The 20,923-nt window shown below is 45.1% G+C and overlaps 1 protein-coding gene across 19 annotated transcripts in view; it reads left to right on the forward strand.

Moving 5' to 3' along the window:
- The window catches only part of UBR5 (ubiquitin protein ligase E3 component n-recognin 5), a 2,132,574-nt gene that overhangs the window by 1,457,726 nt on the left and 653,925 nt on the right, over positions 1-20,923 (forward strand). For all 19 annotated transcript variants that reach the window (XM_078686916.1, XM_078686920.1, XM_078686919.1 and 16 more), the window contains 2 exons: positions 14,175-14,347; positions 14,431-14,541. In XM_078686916.1, coding sequence (XP_078543042.1) covers positions 14,175-14,347; positions 14,431-14,541 — 284 coding nt within the window. The remainder of the gene's footprint in view (positions 1-14,174; positions 14,348-14,430; positions 14,542-20,923) is intronic.

The following is a 20,923-nucleotide window of genomic DNA, read 5'->3' on the forward strand; positions in this document are numbered from 1 at the left end:
TATAACTATTTTTAAATCATACCTCTATTTAGGGTGTACACAGAATGAACCTGGATAGGGAAAACGGAAGTATTATGAAAATACTACTCGTACCGAGTGTTTGGTGCTCAATTACCTCATGTGAGGTCTTACCTTTAGGTAATTGTTACCAGGTCCCGTCAGGAGGTACGGACTTTAAGTCCCAGGCTATAAAGATACCAAGAGGGGGGTAATTGTGAGGTTGCTGTCTGCCGGTGGCATTGGGGCAGCGAGCGGTAGGGGAAACACTCACCCGCGTTGGAAGCGCGTTCCGCGTCTTGTGCTGGCTCTGCCTCCTGGACGCTGGGAGCACGCTTCCGATGGCGTTTTCTTCGTTATCGGCCATTGCGCTAGAAAGAGGACTGCTTTGCAAATGATCGAGTGACCTGATTAAACTCAAAATTAAGCGGTTTAACTTTCTTCAAGTGCAATAATTTTCATTTTAGCGTTAATAGGGGAAAGTGTTTGTAATTACCATAACGCTAGATGGGAAGCAAAAAATTTGAAAAAAATTTTGAAAAAATGTGCAACTAATGTAAAGAAACGTTATCTCGTGTTGGACTTGCACTTAGATGTTGTATTTCAACGTGCAAAGTGGTGCCATGAGATTTCATCATTTAAACCATACTGATTCGTTTTCAGACGGTCAACCCAACGTTGTTCCTTTTCATACAGTACCTTTTCAACATTGGGTGTCCCTTCTGGTATTTTTTCGATGACAGTCCATCTCAAGTCCTCAATGCTGTGATTTTGCTCAACGAAATGGGAACAGAGTTTAGTGGTGTTCTTTTTTAGGCAAATATTACTTTTATGTTCCCCTATTCGTAATTTCACCTTCCTGCAAGTCATCCCGATGTATTTCTTTTCACATGGACAGGTGACCATATAGATCACATGGGATGAATTGCAGTTGCTATGTTGTCTCTGTGTCCAATTCAATGTGGGGGAAAGTTGTAATGTTTTTGAGCTGGTGGTTGATTTGCAGGCCAAACATGAACCACATGGGTAATGTCCTATTACAGGGGCCATGTGGGCATTCCTAATTGGTTTGGTTAGGATGACTTGTCTGGGGCGAGTATGGACCAACATATCACGTAAGTTCTTGGTTCGTTTATTGGCAAAGCGTGGTTTTGGCCAGTTGTATTGTCCTGTATTTACAATGTGCCAGTTCTTCTGAATGAGTTTGTTTACTTGGTATGATGCTGGACCAAACGTAGTCACACAGGTCATGAGGTCCGCATTTTCTCTTTTTTCAAATGTAGTCAGTAGATTTTCTCTCGGTTGGTTCAGGGCTCTTTTTTGGCACTTTTTTATGGTTGATGTTTTATACTCCCTTTGTTGTAATCTGATGCTGAGATCCTTTGACTGGACAAGATAGTCCGTTTTTTGGCTACAATTTCTTTTGAGACGTAAAAACTGGCTGTATGGTAAATTGTCCCTTAATGGTTGGGGGTGGTAACTTTTATAAGACAATAAACTGTTCTTGGCCGTTGGTTTTCTGAATGTTTTTGTCTCAATTTTGTTATCCTTTGAGTATATAGTCAGATCTAAAAAGTCAATGCTTTCTTTATCAGCTATATATGTAAATCGAAGCCAAGGATCGCGTGTGTTCAGCCACTCCACAAATAGTTTCAGGTCGTGGTTATTGTGCCAGATCAAAAGAACGTCATCGATATAACGTTTCCAGTAGAGTATACTGGAAACGTAAGGGTTGGTTTGTGTCAGTACGTGATTAGTTTCAAAGTTGCTCACGTAGAGTCCTGCCACCGAGGGGGCAAAAGCACTCCCCATTGAAGTCCCGTGACTCTGTAAGAACAGCTGTTCTTCAAATTCAAAGTAGTTCTCAGTGAGTGCCATCCGGCAACACTCTAGGACAAAGTGTCTAGGTGTCCTAAAATCCCAAGTTTCCATGAAGAGAACATCCTCTAACATTTCCAGTGTCTCTTTTTGGGGCAGACTAGTGTAAAGGGATTCAATATCTAATCCCACTAGAAGCATCGTAGTGGGGTCAAAAGGTTGGTCTTTAAGTTGATTTAACAAATCTCTAGTATCTTGTAAATACGTAGGAGTTTTTTTGACCAGAGGCTGGAGGAATTGGTCTGCAAATTTGGAGAGGGGTTCTAGTACTGATCCTATGCCGCTAACTATCGGGCGGCCTGGTGGTGGTGTTCTGTTTTTGTGTGTTTTGGGAAGCGAGTAAAAGTATGGAGTTTTTGGATTGTCTGTCAGTAAGAAATCCGCATCTTTCTTGCTTACCCAGCCATTTGTTTCGGCTTCATACACCATCATAGCGATAGTCGTTTTCAATCTAGGTGTAGGATCCGTGTCAATTCTAGTATAGAATTTATCATCCGCCAGTAGTTCAAGGCATTGGGTTCTGTAGCCTTCTTTTCACGTACTGACACAAACCAACCCTTACGTTTCCAGTATACTCTACTGGAAACGTTATATCGATGACGTTCTTTTGATCTGGCACAATAACCACGACCTGAAACTATTTGTGGAGTGGCTGAACACACGCGATCCTTGGCTTCGATTTACATATATAGCTGATAAAGAAAGCATTGACTTTTTAGATCTGACTATATACTCGAAGGATAACAAAATTGAGACAAAAACATTCAGAAAACCAACGGCCAAGAACAGTTTATTGTCTTATAAAAGTTACCATCCCCAACCATTAAGGGACAATTTACCATACAGCCAGTTTTTACGTCTCAAAAGAAATTGTAGCCAAAAAACTGACTATCTTGTCCAGTCAAAGGATCTCAGCATCAGATTACAACAAAGGGAGTATAAAACATCAACCATAAAAAAGTGCCAAAAAAGAGCCCTGAACCAACCGAGAGAAAATCTACTGACTACATTTGAAAAAAGAGAAAATGCGGACCTCATGACCTGTGTGACTACGTTTGGTCCAGCATCATACCAAGTAAACAAACTCATTCAGAAGAACTGGCACATTGTAAATACAGGACAATACAACTGGCCAAAACCACGCTTTGCCAATAAACGAACCAAGAACTTATGTGATATGTTGGTCCATACTCGCCCCAGACAAGTCATCCTAACCAAACCAATTAGGAATGCCCACATGGCCCCTGTAATAGGACATTACCCATGTGGTTCATGTTTGGCCTGCAAATCAACCACCAGCTCAAAAACATTACAACTTTCCCCCACATTGAATTGGATACAGAGACAACATAGCAACTGCAATTCATCCCATGTGATCTATATGGTCACCTGTCCATGTGAAAAGAAATACATCGGGATGACTTGCATGAAGGTGAAATTACGAATAGGGGAACATAAAAGTAATATTCGCCTAAAAAAGAACACCACTAAACTCTGTTCCCATTTCGTTGAGCAAAATCACAGCATTGAGGACTTGAGATGGACTGTCATCGAAAAAATACCAGAAGGGACACCCAATGTTGAAAAGGTACTGTATGAAAAGGAACAACGTTGGGTTGACCGTCTGAAAACGAATCAGTATGGTTTAAATGATGAAATCTCATGGCACCACTTTGCACGTTGAAATACAACATCTAAGTGCAAGTCCAACACGAGATAACGTTTCTTTACATTAGTTGCACATTTTTTCAAAAAAAAATTCAAATTTTGTGCTTCCCATCTAGCGTTATGGTAATTACAAACACTTTCCCCTATTAACGCTAAAATGAAAATTATTGCACTTGAAGAAAGTTAAACCGCTTAATTTTGAGTTTAATCAGGTCACTCGATCATTTGCAAAGCAGTCCTCTTTCTAGCGCAATGGCCGATAACGAAGAAAACGCCATCGGAAGCGTGCTCCCAGCGTCCAGGAGGCAGAGCCAGCACAAGACGCGGAACACGCTTCCAACGCGGGTGAGTGTTTCCCCTACCGCTCGCTGCCCCAATGCCACCGGCAGACAGCAACCTCACAATTACCCCCCTCTTGGTATCTTTATAGCCTGGGACTTAAAGTCCGTACCTCCTGACGGGACCTGGTAACAATTACCTAAAGGTAAGACCTCACATGAGGTAATTGAGCACCAAACACTCGGTACGAGTAGTATTTTCATAATACTTCCGTTTTCCCTATCCAGGTTCATTCTGTGTACACCCTAAATAGAGGTATGATTTAAAAATAGTTATACAATGTCACAAATGATTTAGCTTTTTGTGCACTACGTACCGCTGATACACCACTCCTTGATTTAACTCGCCATGATGTCATTTATGTTGTTTTGTTTCCTAAAACTTGCATATGTCTCTAACATGAGCGTATAACTTTTGAAAAAACACAATGCATGTTCTTAATGACCACGTTTTTTAACAGAAAACTGTTAAAATGCCACCTGTCACCCCCCCTTTTTCCTTTCTAATCCTCTAGGTGACTATTCAGAACCTACATGGGTAAGACTATTATGTTGTATAGACCCACTATTGTCACAAAATAGTGACAATATACTTTTAACTGTGTGTGTTTATTGTTGTCCTGACGAATGCTCTTAGACCCACGGGCCAAGAGAGCAGAAACATGTTGACGTTTTTTCTGTCCTAATGACCTATGCTAAGGATTCCTAATTATCCCCAGAGCATACCCGTACATTTTAATTAGTGGACCAGCGATTTGAATAAAATACAGTATCGCCTGGAAACTATTTTACTCACTTTTTCAGCTTCAGTGGGGTCACTCAAACTTTCTCTGGACACTGCCACGATAAAACCAGAGATCGCCTCGGGTGAGGCTGGCAAGATACTGAATGCAAAAACCCAATGACTGTTGCCATAACGTTTGTGTGGGGCGGAGAACAACATATACCGCTTCTCGTAAAACACAACGTTTATGAGGGTTTTTCATCATATTTCAATATATCTCTTGGAGTAAGTGGTTACAAGTGTCCTATCCTTTTTGATGAAACTTACCTAGTTATGGGGAACAGATAGGACACCTATTCCTCTTCCCTCATTTTGATGAAATACTACTATATATATCCCCCTGTTTTGTCCTGACGAAAGCTCCATAGACCCGGCTGGGCCCAGGTGAGCTGAAACATGTCGACCACATTTTGATCATATTTATAATCTAGTAACTCGATTATAAAAAATATACTGATAAGTTTTAGTCACTAGTGTCTACCTTTTTAGAATAAAGATTTGGTTTGGTAAGACACTGTGTTTTAAATACCCCTCGTAACTGCTCCAGTTACCTTTTGCTTAGCCGCTGTCCTAAAATCCCTGGACACTTCTACTCTTACCAGAGGTTGCCTCTGGTGAGGCAGGCATACAACACGTCCTTTGACAACCCAATGACTATGCCATAACGCAAAAGAAGGGGCGGATAAAAAGATATACCGCAACGTTACATTCTAAGCGTTTATGAGGGTTGTCAAACAATAACCAATGGTTATGGTAGATACCAGTGTCCTTTCCAATTTGATTACCTCAGTATTGAATCAGGGGAACCGAATGGACCATAATTCCTCTTCCCCCCGTCTTGATTAAGTAATGCCTATATGTCCACCAGTTCGAGTGGAATGCATTATAATGGTTCCAATCCTTACTGAAGAAACATCAGATTATGACGTAGGTACATTGATGATGTCCTAATAATTTGGGGTGGTGATGTGACTTTGGAAGCTGAATTCGGTATTTAGATGAACACCAGAGATCCTTTTTTACAATTCATGCACACCTTTGATAGGACATCAATTACCTTTTTGGACCTCCACATCTGTATGGCAGGAGATGAAATAATCACCAAGGGACATTGTGAGAAGTTGGCCTGATGTGCAGTGCTCACTATTCTAGTGATCACTATATATCAGTCCAAACAACCCTTATTGATGATTGGTTGTAAGTCAACCTTATAGACCAGCTATCCTAGTAGCATGGATACGAGCAGTCTAAGGCTAAGACTCTAGAGGGCGTGTTAAGCCAGCTGTTTTACCATCACATTACCCCTTGAACACCCAGTGAAAGGACACCACACAAGTGTTATGAAAATAAACAGTGTATTTATTAGAATCACAACAGCCCTGTACTCTTTATGAGGACAGGGTGCTAGGCACACAACAAAACTCTTACGAAAATACTTAAGTTAGCACGGTATATACAAATGCCCGAGGGGCACGGAAAGCCATATACTCTAAAAGTGGAATGCGAAATTACTAGCAGGTAAGTACAGTACTAATAGGCTTTGGAATCGCTAGGACTTGACTATGGAATCGTTAGATTACTTCTAGGAGGCCCAGGGGACTCGGGTGCAGAGCGTGCACTCTCACGCGGGATGCGGGACAAAGTCTATGATAGCTAGTAAAGTTAAAGTTAGTGTTCACGGGCAAACCCGACCTGGTAGGGAGAAAACGACAGTGGATCCTGACCCTTGGATAGTGAGGCTATGCTGGGGCACCGAAATGCCGAAGTTACCTAGCCCAGGGGCTGCAGCTGCATAGGTCTCAAAAGACGTCGGGAATCCTCGTAGACGAACCAGGAGCCTGGAAGAAAGATGCTGGCAGGCGACCAGTGAAGAGAGTTCGAGTTGATCCAAGCCTGGATCTGGAAGATGGATGACACCTGAAAGCAGAGGGGACCAAGTTCGTGACTACTAGCCAGTAGTCAGTGGGCACCAGGAGGGCACCGGATGGTAGTCACCTCGACTAGGTGAGTGGGCGACGCTGTGCTCTGCAGATCTCACGGACCAGGAGGCGTTGTCGGCGACCAGGATGGAGAGGCGAGCTGTCCCACGATGGATGAAGCTGTCGGCGTCGAAGAACCCAGGATTGGGCAACAAAGCCTTGGCTAATTCAAGCCCACGCGGTGGACTCAAAATGGCGTCTTGAGTGGACCAGGAGGGTCCGGGGTGCTCCTCTTCGGTAAGGGAGCAAGAGCCAGTCTGGAGCAACCAGACCAGCAGCAGTGATGTCGTCGGGCGTCGTTCAGAAGGCCACAAGCCAGCGGGCTAGTAGCCAAACAACGCGGTGAGCAGCAAAAAGCAGAAGGGCCCCACGCCGATCGTGGAGATACTGCGGGGCTGCTCTTCGGTGCTGGAGCTGCTCAGGGTTGGGGCTTCTCGGACCCCAAAGCACTCGCCAGGAGATTACTCGGCGGGCTTGCTGTGAAGAAGTCGTGCAGTCTTGGCAATAGTCGGTCCCTTGAGGTCTCGTCGCACTCACGGTTCTCAGCTTGGCTGTAGAGGTGAGTAGAGGTCGGAGGTGCCAGGGAAGCCGGGTCTTGTCGAGCTGGGCAGTCGGATTCCGGAGGAAGGACTTACAGCAGACCGCAGTGTTCTTAGGATGGTGCCTGCGGATGCAGGGTGACTACTCCTTAGTCACAAGGGAGAATCTTGAAGAAGAAATCTTGATGTCCTTTCGCAGAAAGTCGTGTCTTGATTCCAAAGATGATCTAATTTGGAAGGGGGCCTGCTCCTACCTTTATCTGGGAAAAGGGGGCTGGCACGCGACTAAGTCCTGCCCTATGGGTGGGACCAGGAGGGGGGTGGTTACACCCCTCTCCTTTGGCGGGCTTTCCCCAGGCCAGGGGCTGGAGTGCCCCTGGAACTGGTTTCAGCCGGCCTATGCACAGTGAGCACCGGGGTGCCACTTGCAGTCACCTTCCTCTGAAGCCCTGCCTACCTAGGATACACAAAATCCTGTCTGGGACGGTGCTGGCACCGCCCCTGGCAGGAAACCCTTTGTCCTTGCCTCCTGCTCTGGGAGGACTCCCAGCAGCAGGAGGGCAGACTTGTGTCTCGGTGGCAGCATCCATTTTGTGGAGCTAAGGCTCTGCTTGACTTTAACCGGGGTTACAGGTTACATACATGTCGTGTCCCTCTAGAAGGGTGGAATGCTAACCCCGTCGCCAGAATTGGCGAGGGGTTAGTATTCCAATTCGTATGACACCTTACTCGACATGTTTTGATAAAGCGATACCAGAGTTGGCATATAACCGCGAGGATTATAATGCACTTAAGAGTATATGGTATGCGATATCATGGAAACGGCTAAGGGATGGATCCCGAAAGCCGCAGACAGGCTCAGCTCATGCCAGAGCACTATCTCACACGATTCCAAGCACTCTGCCTTCAGGATTGTCAAGGCCTGCCATAGGAGTGACTGATAGGAGATCTGTGTGTCCATTTTAGGGTTAGATATAGGTATACTATATCTAAAGCAAGGGGTGATTACACCACCTTGCCCCAGCTGTCAAGCAGCCAGTTGTGTCAGTTTTGGATGGCCAGCCAGGGGTGGCATAATACATGCTTCAGCCCCTGGTAGGCCCTGGGTACACCTATGCCCTGGATACCTAAGGTATACTGTACAGGGTCTGATAAGGTGACTCAGTATCCAATTGGATATGTACCTAGGGTACATGGAATCCATTTTAACAGAGAGAGCAGTGGGCCTGGGGTCCTGAATAGCAGGGCCCCAGGTCAACTAAGTCAGAAAACCAGCAAAACACCAGGCAAAAAGTTGGGGGCAACCATAGTCCGGGATCTACCTTCCTACAGACATGAAAAGTCCCGAAGTCGATGAAGGAAAATTTGCCTTTTGAACAATTTTTACAGACTCGGCACAACTGCTTTGACACTGCTACCTACAACGAACAAGCAGATAGGTTAGCCGATAGATTGAAGGCATGCAGATATCCAATGTAGTTAAGAAAGCACAATATGGGCCCCTAGTAACAACAGGGAGGCCCTTTTAGAAACCTACCCCAGGGAGATAGAGGACAGGCTAAAGTGTGTCACAAAATTTACACCAGCATCCAATAAAGTGAACTGGATGATCTCCAAGAATTGGGCTATACTTAAAAGAACATGTGTTGTTTGGAAATTGACACTGTTTTCTTTTAAACGCAGCATGAGCTTGAGGAACAAGCTGATACACACATCTACCCCTAATGAGAAGAACATACCAAAGATTTCAAGAACGCTAGGGGACCTTCCACCGGTAGTTGGACACTTAACATGTGGGGACTGCTCAGTATGCTCTTTTACCAAACAGGAAGAAGTGAATATTGGTACTAACCGTCCTTAGGTTTTAAGACATCATACCAACTGCAACACTGAGAACGTGGTATACATGATCACCTGCCCCTGTGATTTGGTTAAGAATTAATGAACTTCGAAGCTCCATTAGATGTAGGAAGACATCTACTGGCCTAACAAAACATTACCTGAGTAAACAGCATAAGGAGACTGAACTGTAGTGGGCCATATTGGAGGTTGTAGGATACAGACCAGAAACTGACATCAGCAGAATACTGCTCGAGTGGGAACAGCAGTGAGGGTACCGGTTGAAGACTCATAGAGATGACCTGAACTATGATATTCCATGGCTACAAATAGAAGTCCCCTCCACACTGGGCAATTATCACGATCAAAAGTTACCCCGTCTAGCAACAAAACACGCAAATAGGTCGTCATGACCCTGTGACTTTTTTATAAAGTTGTTTCTATACTTGGTGTATTTCCCCTTTGCCTTCTTTGTTTATTCATCTATAAATATAATATACATTAAAAAAAATGTTATGCCTCACTTTGGTCTGCACCCTTGTTCTGATCATGCCTTGCACTGTTGAGGTACAGGTTCCTCCGACTGCACCAATATTGATATGCTCACCTGTGAAACATTAAATCTTTAGCGCCCTCAACGTACCAGTACGGATGCGCATAAAGATGAGGCTAATATTGCTTCCAGAAAAGACTTGTAATAATCTATAGCGAATAAGTAGAATTTACAGATAAAAACTAAATGTCCTCCAATGGAAACGCATGGCCACTATTTTCCATACACACACGGTGGAACCCCTGCAATGGTTTTTTTAAGTTGAAAACTTTCAAATCACTATAAATAAAAAAACAGGTCATCACTGAGAAGACATTGCACATAAATTGCGGTTAAGAAATTTTCATGTTAGATATATAGTTATGGTGGTGACAAAATGCATGCACACTCTTCGATGTGGCCTGACCTTTTGATCGGCCGTATGAACACTGTAACTCGAGCTAACGGCTCTACAGAATACGCAGTGTAGACTAACACTACATTTTCGAAGCAGCAAAGCTTATCGCTCTCCCAGACGTCATTGATTGGGCACCATCACTGCTGTGCTTCTTTATCTCGAAGGGACACGTTAGTGATATATTCCTTACCTTAGAATATCCCCAGGCGTCAGACTGGAGCCGGAAAGTTGTTAGTCAGCAGCACCCCTGCGCGTCAGTAGGTGGCGTTGTGTGGCTCTGCGTCAGTCGGTGGCGTCGTAAGTGCCGAGATGACGTCACAGAGGCTACTTAGGCGCCACCAATGCGCGCGTCAGTTCTTTCTTTTTCTGCGCCAGCAAGAGCAGATCGGTTAGAGCACGCACCCTGTCACTTTTTGACAAAAGTTTTGAGACTTTTGTCTCCATTTCTTTTGAGTCTTTGACTCCTGGTGCCACGTAGGGATGCCTGGATTTAAGTCCTGCGGGCCCTGTCGCCGTACAATGTCTGTGGCCGACCCCCATGGCGTCTGTGTCTACTATCTGGAGTGCGACCATGTCTCCCGTTATTGTTCCGACTGTCTGGCCATGGCTCCGAAGGCTTTGCGGGAGTGGTCCCGAAAGCTGCTGGAAGCCAGGCAGTTGTCTCAGCGCCGTTCGAGGTCCAGGGGTCGCTCAAGGGACCGACCGCGGATCCTTGATCCTGCTCACCAACCATGCCAGATGGCATATGCGGGCTTTGCAGTGGGACCTGAAGTTCCAGTGGGCGCAGCATCAGGGGAACCTGTCCGACTATGTCCAGATCTTGGAGGGCACTGCACAACAATTGCAGTTGTGGCTCACGGTTCAGTGTTGGGTCAACGGCAGATCCCTCTTCCTTCCCCAACCGGGGCACACAGTGGTGACGGATGCGTCCCTCCTAGAATGGGGCCATCCTTCTTGCACGGAAGGCATTCCTTCCCTCTGTCAAGGGGAAGGTGGTGCAGGTGTTCACAGACAACACCACCGCCATGTGGTATTGCAACAAACCAGGTGGGGTGGGGTTGTGGACCCTATCTCAGGAGACTCTGCGCCTCTGGACATGGCTGGAACATCAAGGCATTTCATTGACGGTTCAAGACCTGGCAGGTTCTTTGAACGCCAAGGCGGACAAACTCAGCCGCCGGTGCCTGATGGATCATGAGTGTCATCTTCACTCTGAGGTGGTGCAAGGTCTCTTTTGATAATGGGGAGAGCCTTGGTTAGATCTATTTGCAGCCGACGAGAATGCGCAATGTCAGCTGTTCTGTGCGTTGGAATTTTCTGCGGTGCTTTTCGTCGCGAGTGGAGCTACGGTCTATTGAATGCCTTTCCGCCTATACCACTTCTGCCCAGAGTGCTGAAGAAGATCAGGCGCAACCGGGCCCAAGTCATGCTTATGGCACCGGACTGGGCTCAAAGAGTTTGGTATCCCGAGCTACTCAGTATGAGCGTAGATCCCCCGATCCGACTGCCTCTTCGGGAGGATCTTCTGTCGCAGCAGCAGGGGACGATCCTCCACCCGAACCTATCCAGCCTCCACCTACATGTGTGGAGATTGAGCGGCGACAGTTGATTCCCGTTGACTTGCCTTCTGAAGTCTGTGTTGTCATTCTGGCAGTCAGGCGTCCCTCCACTAAATCGGTATACGCCTGCCGTTGGAACACATTTGTGGCATGGTGCTCAGCAAAGGCTGTGGATCCCCTTTCTCTCCCTCTTACAGAGGTCCTTTTGTTCCTTCTTTCTTTGGCCCAGCAGGGCTCTGCTCTGGGCACTATCTAAGGGTACCTCTCTGCGATCTCGGCCTTTCTCAGGCTCCCTGATCAGCCTTCTCTTTTCAAGTCCCCTGTTGTTCATAGATTTCTCAAAGGCATTACTCACCTTTTCCACCCATCCTCCCCGTTCTGCGAATTGATTTCTAGGGTTAAGGTCATCCCTTTCAGGGCCCTAGTTTCAATGCACCAGTGGTCAGTATCTTGCATGACTCTGTGTTCCTGACGCGGAAAGTCATGTACGTGCGGGCGCGTCTAAGTAGCTCCAGCGACGTCATCTCGGCGACTACGACGCCAGTGACATACGCGGAGCCATACTACAATGCCTACCGTTGCGCCGTGGTACTGCTGACAAAAAAACTTTCTGAATCCAGTCTGACGCCTGGGGATATTCTAAGGTAAGGAATCTATCACTAACTAATGTCACTTACAGATATATTGCTACACAAGTAGGAACTTGTTCTTTAGTCATGCTTCTGAACTGCAAATAGAGTTCTTGAGGCATAGCTGGATCGGCAGTTGCAGCAGCAAACGTCAGCCCTGGGCAATAACCTGGTTCTAGTAATGTTTGAAGCAATGCCCCACACAGATCTGCATGGGCCATGATCTTTGTTATGCACCCTCGTGTCCATCTCACTGCGGATGCTCTCTCAAACGGTAGCGTACCCATTTCTATCTACAAATAAACTCTGGTCCTTTAAAAGAGCAGAGTCTGAACATCAGTATTATGAATCTCTGGGTAAAAGGCTTGCACTGAAAGCCTTCTCGACACACACCTCACTAATCCGGACAAGCAGCAACACCACTCTTAACTAGATCACAAAACAACATAGTACATCATCTTCAATACTGCCATAAAACTCTCAGCTGTTCTGGCTCAGGTTTCTTATGCCTAGAAACATGTTCTCTGTGGAGCGTGTCCCAGGATTGAGAATGTCAAGGTGAAAGGTCAAAACAGGGGAAACATAAAATGCCACAAACGGAAGCAAGATACAAGAGGGTTGCCTCATCTTTCAGAGGTTGGGCGAAACCCCACTGGATCTTTTCATGACTACAGAAAACTTCAAATGCAAGTCCTTTGCCAGCAGGTGATTGTATTCCAGGGCTAGTGTGCAAGTCTTTTTGATTTCTTGATAATGAATTTATGCCTACATTTTACCACCAATTCCATGCATTATGAGTGTGCTGCACAAATTCATGAGAGCTGTGCAAGTTGATCATGATCTCTCCATCTCGGCCACACAGCTGTGATTCACAGAACTTTGGAATCTGTCACTGGAAACTTTGATTCATTTCTCTGCTGATGTTCTGTCTTCTCCTGAAACAAAGGGCCATCTTCTGCATCATGATAATGGACCTCAAGCTTTGTGCTTTTAACCTCCTTGCTGTAAGTTTGAAAAGAACACAGTAACTGTATCCACTAATCCTCCTTTCATACCTAAATGTCCTTTATCTTCCCAACTAAACAAGAAGATTAACATACAAACTTTTTTTTCCCTCAGATCTATTCTCTATCAAAGAGAACGCTGCATTCCTTGGACATAAAAGCGAGTTGGAAAATATATATTGAAAGGACGAATGGTTTTCACAAGTCAGTTTAGCTGTTTGTCAATTCCAAATAGGACTTTTGTCTGTCAAAGAATGTCATTACCAAGTGTATCACAGCGTGCATCATCTTACCTTAGACCAAGGCCGGAGACCACTATGCCAGAGAATAAAGACCCACTTATCTTAACGTGTGACAGCCACTGTTGCCCTATTTGCAGGAGATATTTGTAAGGCTGCACGTGATATCCCACCTAGATTGTCACAAAACACTACTGCCTTGAGTTTCATTCAACATCAGAACATGAAGTTGGACATACAGTGCAGTGTAACATGTTTCACTGAGATGAGCCTCATTCCTGCTTATGTCTTACTACTAGGCTATTCTTTACCCAAGCATGTCAATCTAACAAAAGTACCAACACTGGTGAATTAGAGTAACATGTAAGCAAATATTTCGTCTTTTCCTTGAAGAATCAGAACTGCATATTGGTCTGACGTTTGAAAATCTTTGGAGTAATGTTTCAGCTTTATATCTTTCAATGTCATAGCAAAGGTTCTTTGGTGGTTTTTAGAGGAAGTTCCTGTTGAATAGGTTCCCTTATTTTTGAGTCATAATTCGATATTTACTTTGACAGCATGATGTGTATTTAATTCTCTGCTCAAATGGATGCAAGCATCATGCAGTTGAATTAACATTTTGCTTATGCTTACCTGGCTAATGGATGTCATTTTACATTTGTTATTGTCTAATATCTCAACTTGAATGCATGAAAACAGGACTGTTCTGATGCTCTCCGTGTTTCACAAATAAACCATCAGTGTTAACAAACTTTTGTATCTGGTGTTTAGGTTCCACAATAAATGACAAAGATGACGAAAACCTTTCTGCAGAGACTGGACAAAATCATCCTTTTTTTCGTCGGTCTGATTCTATGACATTTCTTGGTTGTATACCGCCTAATCCTTTTGAAGTTCCCTTAGCTGAAGCAATCCCATTGGCAGACCAGCCTCATCTATTGCAGGTGACAAGAAACTCGTAAAGCTCATATATTTATATTCTTAACAGTTATGTTCCATTTTTAAATCATACTATTTTGTTTTTCAGCCAAATGCCAGAAAGGAAGATTTATTTGGTCGCCCAAGTCAGGGTCTTTATTCATCTACAAATAGTGGGAAATGTGTGATGGAAGTGACTGTTGACCGAAATTGCCTGGAGGTAAGAAATCACACTTCTAGTAATCAATGATATAGGCAAGCAACTAATTTACTGTAATTTGTTTTGTGCATCACTGGTATGTTACCTAATGGCTCCTCTGTTCTTAAAAGTTACTAATTGTTTGTATGTGTTGTATGAAGAGCCTTTATTTGTGTGGAGATTGAAGACACAACAGGCTCTCAAGTTCAATTTAGAATGGTTGTGTTACACGTTTGGAAAAAAACCTGCTGATCTGCAGTATACAGTCCCAGTGATTAGCTACTTGATACTGGCATGCAAATAAACCAAGTTAAAAATGTAATCCTTATCTAAACAGTTAGGTCGTACAGCTCTCCTTTAAGCTTTGCGTAACAAGCTTATAGAATATCAATGGGCAATCTGTGAAAAATGGCTCAAATATGCTCTTGTTACCACTCTCCCTTTGAAACAAATCAGAGTATGTAAACGACGGTCAACCACCTGGTATAATGAAACACTAACAAACCCCAAAAGAAAATGTAAATACATAGAAAAATGCAGTAGAACTAAGTATGCCCATGAGATTAAGACAACATTTAAGTTACAATATCATTAAAGCCACTAAGGGTGACTTTTATGGAACCGAAATCCTAAAAGAGACAAACCCCAGCAAAACGATGTACAGTTGCACACTCATTGACAAACCCCAGCTCTCTGATCTAGAAAATCACACAAACACTATACGACAACTTGGAGTAATTTTTCAAAGAAAAATCATTAACATTGTCAACAGTCTGGAATAAAAATCTACTTTTTGTACTAGCCTTGATATAGAGATTATGGAATTTCCAGCACAAGGCGATCCTCCACCAGCGCTTTCTAACCTGGCCCATTTCGAGCATGATGATTTTTACAAAATCAGCTTGTCAATCTCTTCGGGCCAAAATAATGGAGCCGCCAGCTGGCCCATTCTGTTCAATCATCAGCCTATAGTTGTTTGATTGGGATGGTTCCAACTGACTGGAAGAAGGCAGTGATTATCCCATCACTAAAAAAGCCATTAGCAGACCCATTGGTTCTGAGTAACCTCAGACCGATTTCTCTTTTACCTTTTCCAGTAAAGATTCTGGAAAAGCATGTCAACAAAATTTTTGACCATCTAGAAAGAAATAGTTATACACAGCGCAGATTTTCGGCCCAGACATGGTACAGAATCTGCTTAGGTATCATTCATGTACGACCTTCAGATGACAGCTGACAGGGCAGTTTTGTTGCCCTTGTTTTATTAGATCTATGAGCTGCTTGGATACTGTTGACTGTGGGATTCTGTTATCAAGACTGGGCAGAATAGGATCAGGCTTGAGATGCTGCATCTTGTACCTAGAAGACCGACAGCAAGTGATACATTTTCCTTCTTTTCCAAGTTCAGGGCCAGTAAACGTGGGGTACCACAGGGTACCTCCTTTCGCCCCACATTATTTAATATATATTTGAGACCACTGGCCAAATTATCCATAGCCAGGGAATTGTATATATGAAGTATGCGAATGATGCACAGTTTATCATCTCACTATACAACTCCCACCCAAGCTCCTTTGATGCACCTGACAACTGCATGCTTAGTATTACCGGTACTAATGGGCTCACATGTACTCACAAAAAATTTAACAAAGATAAAACAAAGGTAATGTGTTGCTCCCCAGGTAAGGTGCCAAAATTGCTTGAAACAGAGTGTTCGAGGCATGTGGGCTGCTGAATACATATCTTAGCATAGATCGCCGCCTAGTGTTGGGTCCAGATGATTGCACCTTGTTGTCTTGGAAGAGTTTTCGAAGTATCACGAGATAGGTGACTCCTCTCCTGGACTACAGTGTGCATGGGCATCTTCTCCATCCTTAGATTGTTTTTCTCCACCATTGGGTTCGGATGCACTTCGACAACTCCAACTTCGAGACCGAAGTTTTCCAACTTTCTAAGGCCAAAAACCTTCTACCTTTGTTGGTATTGTTTCCGCTCGGTATCCCTCGACTCGACAACACTTTCCATCTTTCTCCGGTCGTTGACGCGGGCTGTTGGGCCTTTCCGACGCCATGTGCGCCTCCTGCCGATGGAAAGGACCCCGTTCAAAAGATGCCCACAATGTGGATCCAAATTTCCACATAGAAATAAGCATACAGTATGCAACAGGTGCCTATCTCCGGAGCACAACGAAGAAAACTGTCCAGCTTGTGCTCAGTTCCGGTAAAAGAAAACTATCCGGAACCAAAGAGCTGCTCCACAAGAGATGCAGCAACAGGCGCCTGAACCGGAAAACATCTTCGATGACGTACATGAACTCCCAGATCACACCGGGGCAAACCGTGAGTACCAATGCCCCTCTTCCGCTTATACCTCCAGACAAGGCTCCGGTCAAAGCATCGCCTAAAAGCCTTAGCCGAGACCGACATACTGCTTCAGAAGCCCCGCCTTCCGGCTCGACTCCGAAGACCACACCCAAGCCTTCCGGTAGCCTGGGACAGAGCAAGACATTTCCCAAAAAAGTCGTCGATCCAAAGAAGACCGTCGATACGAAGAAGACGGTTGACCCGAAGACCGTCGTCGACCCGAAAACTGCCATCGAGCCGACAAAGCCTGTCGAGCCGAAGAAGGCCGTCGAGCCGAAGAAGGCCGTCGAGCCGAAGAAGGCCGTCGAGCCGAAGAAGGCCGTCGAGCCGAAGAAGGCCGCCGAGCCGAAGAAGGCCGTCGAGCCAAAAAGGTCGTCGACCCAAAAGACGCAGCAGAGCCGCGAAAAAAGGCAGTCGAACCAAAGAAAGTCGTCGAATCAAAAGACGCAGCAGAGCCGCGAAAAAAGGCAGTCGAACCAAAGAAAGTCGTCGAACCAAAAAAGGCTGTCGAGCCAAAAAGAGCAGTCGAGCCGACAAACCCGTCGAGCCGAAGAAAGTTCCACACCCAAGAGTCCTCGAGCCCGAGACTCACCACAAATCGAAGAATAAAGACAAACAAGCGACCGATCCCAAAAACTCGGCGCCAAAGCCACGGACAGTTGAGGAAGAACTTTTCCATCCAGATCCAGTGAGCCCACAACAACACAGACTGTATATAGACCCTGATACAGGGCATATAACAGTTTACAATAAGAACAAAAGAAGATTGGACACTGAAACCCATTCTCCTGTTCCTCCTAAGAAAAAGGACTTTGGAACATCTCCTTCAAGACCTTTTACACCTCCTCCTTTCACACCTAACATGCCTTATGTTCCATATTCTCCTACACCCTTAGATTATGATGAAACAGAAGACCTGGGGGAAGATCCTCAGGATGACTTTATACAACCTGACGATCAGGGAAACCAGGATGACACATGGAGTGACCACAATGACCCTAATGACCCATATGATCCAACACCCATACCTGATCCCTCTCCATACCCCACAAAACCATCCCCTACTGACGACACTGTTGTTTTTAACCAGCTAGGGGACCAGGGCAGCTCAGTATCATGGCGTACACATGCACACTGACCCTATAGAGGAAGATTTCCTATTTGACACCTTCCCAACATCAGAGAAGAGTGTACGTATACTCCCTATGCTAAAAGGAGTACTAAAACACGCACCAGACATATTTAAAGACCCAGCCAGAGCGCGTGTCCTCAATCCAAGGATTGAGAAAAAATATAAACCAGCCCCTACAGACCCTTCTTATATTAAGTCTCAGCTACCATTAGACTCAGTAGTCGTCTCTAATGCTAGAAAACGGGCGAATTCACATACAACGGGTGATGCTCCCTCTCCTGACAAGGAGTCAAAAATCTTAGAAGCCTCAGGTAAAAGAGTGGCCTCCCAGGCAGGAAATACCTAGAGAATTGCCAATACCCATGCACTCCTAGCACGTTACGACAGAGCGCACTACGACCAACTGGAGGGATTATTACAACACCTACCAGAACCTTATAAGGCAAAAGCAAACAACCTAATACAGGAAGGGAAATTAATCACTAACGCATCCATAAAATGCGCCCTAGATGCAGCTGATGCAGCCGCTAGGTCTGTCAATACTAGCGTATTACTACGCCGGCATGCCTGGCTCTGCATTTCGGGTTTTAAGAATGAAGTGCAAACAACAATACTTAATCAACCCATTAACCAAGATTTCTTGTTTAACCCTGCGGTAGATACCATCTTGGAGAAGATAAAGAAAGATACTGAAACCGCTAAGTCCATGGGTGCACTACAGTTCCAACAATCTAGGGGCTCCTTTCGTCGCTCCTCCTTTCGAGCATCAGACAGAGGTAACACATCCCAAACTTCCTCATCATTCAAAAGCACCACACAAGGCACCTTTAACAAAGGCTCCAATAGAGGAGGTTATAGAGGGAACAATAATAAGGGCAGAGGACGTGGTGGTAACAACACCAGAACCTCCACCGCCACTAAACAGTGACTTGTTCACACTCCCGCCAGACCATTTAACACCAGTAGGAGGGAGAATAACAAAATTCCTACCAATGTGGAACTCCATCACCACAGACAGGTGGGTGAGACAAATTATCCAGTATGGTTACTGCCTTGAACGCATTTCTACTCCACCCAACATACCACCCAAACACCGTCCAATGTCCAAAGAACACATCACGCTGTTACAACAAGAGGTGCTCTCCATGCTAGAAAAGGGTGCCATAGAGCCAGTCCCACTTCAACATCAAGGGACATGAGTATATTCTCTATACTTCCTCATCCCCAAGAAAGACGGATTCCTCAGACCAATATTGGACCTAAGACCTCTGAACCAATACATACTCTCAGAGCACTTCCATATGATCACTTTACAACAAGTGCTCCCACTGCTCCAGCAAGGCGACTTCCTCGCCACACTAGATCTAAAGGATGATTACTTTCACATCCCCATACATCCAGCTCACAGGAGATACCTCAGGTTTACAATAGATGGTCAACACTATCAATTCAAAGTTCTTCACTTCGGGGTAACTACAGCACCAAGGGTTTTCACAAAATGCCTAGCAGTAGTAGCAGCACACCTCCGATGGCAACACGTTCATGTGTTCCCCTACCTCGACGATTGGCTCATAAAAGCCAACTCATACGCACAGTGTGCCAGCCATACCTCACAGACAATCCAGCTACTGCACAGTCTAGGGTTTTCCATAAATTACCCAAAATCACATCTGCAACCCTCCCACATACAACAATATCTGGGAGCGACAATAGATACCTCAGTGGGGAAAGCATATCCAAATCCAGCCAGGATAGCCAACATACAATCTCTCATTTAAAAATTTCAGCCACAACACTCCCTGCCAGCTCGAGTGTTCATGCAGCTTATAGGCATGATGGCCTCCTGCATATTCATCGTCCCTCATTCTCTCCTTTGCATGCGTCCCCTACAAGAATGCCTAGCCCGGCAGTGGAATCAGGCTCAAGGACAACTAAAAGACCTAGTGTTGGTAGACAGTCGCACTTACAGCTCTCTGCAGTGGTGGAATCCACAAAACCTTTCCAAGGGGCGACTGTTCCAAGAGCCAGTTCCACAAGTAGTATTAACAGCGGACGCATCACTAACAGGTTGGAGAGCCCATCTCCTTCAATACACAGTCCAAGGTCTCAGGACAGTCAAACAAAAGACACTATATATCAACCACTTAGAGTTACTAGCAGTATTTCTAGCGATGAAAGCCTTTCAGAAATACTTGTACAACAGGGCTGTTTAAATCCGGACGGACAACATGACAGCCATGTACTACATCCAAAAGCAGGGGGGCACACACTCTCTGCAGCTATCTCACCTAGCACAGAGCATATAGAAGTGGGCAATTCCACAAAACATTTATCTCTTGGCAGAACACCTCCCAGGAATAGACAATCAGATAGCAGATCTACTGAGCAGACACAGTCAACAAGTACACAAATGGGAGATTCACCCTCAAGTTCTTCAACCATTTTTCCAAGAGTGGGGACATCCAGAAATAGATCTGTTTGCCACAAACGAAAACTCAAAATGCCCGTCCTTTGCCGCCAGGTTCCCACACCCTTTGTCACAAGGCAATACGATATGGATGAACTGGTCAGGTAGATTTGCGTACGCTTTTCCACCAACCCCACTGATTCCATTAGTGGCACGCAAACTAAGTCAACAGTCACTCACAATGATCCTGGTCGCTCCCACATGGACAAGACAGCCTTGATACACGACACTGCTGGAACTCTCTGTAGTCCCCCACCAAAAGCTGCGCCTTTCGCCACAATTGCTAACACAGAACCATGGAGAAATCAAACACCCAGATCCCAATCAGATGAACCTAGCAATCTGGCTCCTGAAGTCCTAGAATTCGGATATCTTAACTTGCCCCCCGACTGCATGAACATTATCAAGGAAACAAGGCGTCCCACTACCAGGGCATGCTAC

This window comes from Lissotriton helveticus, chromosome 4_1 (genome assembly GCF_964261635.1).
Source record: "Lissotriton helveticus chromosome 4_1, aLisHel1.1, whole genome shotgun sequence".
Lineage (NCBI taxonomy): Eukaryota > Metazoa > Chordata > Amphibia > Caudata > Salamandridae > Lissotriton > Lissotriton helveticus.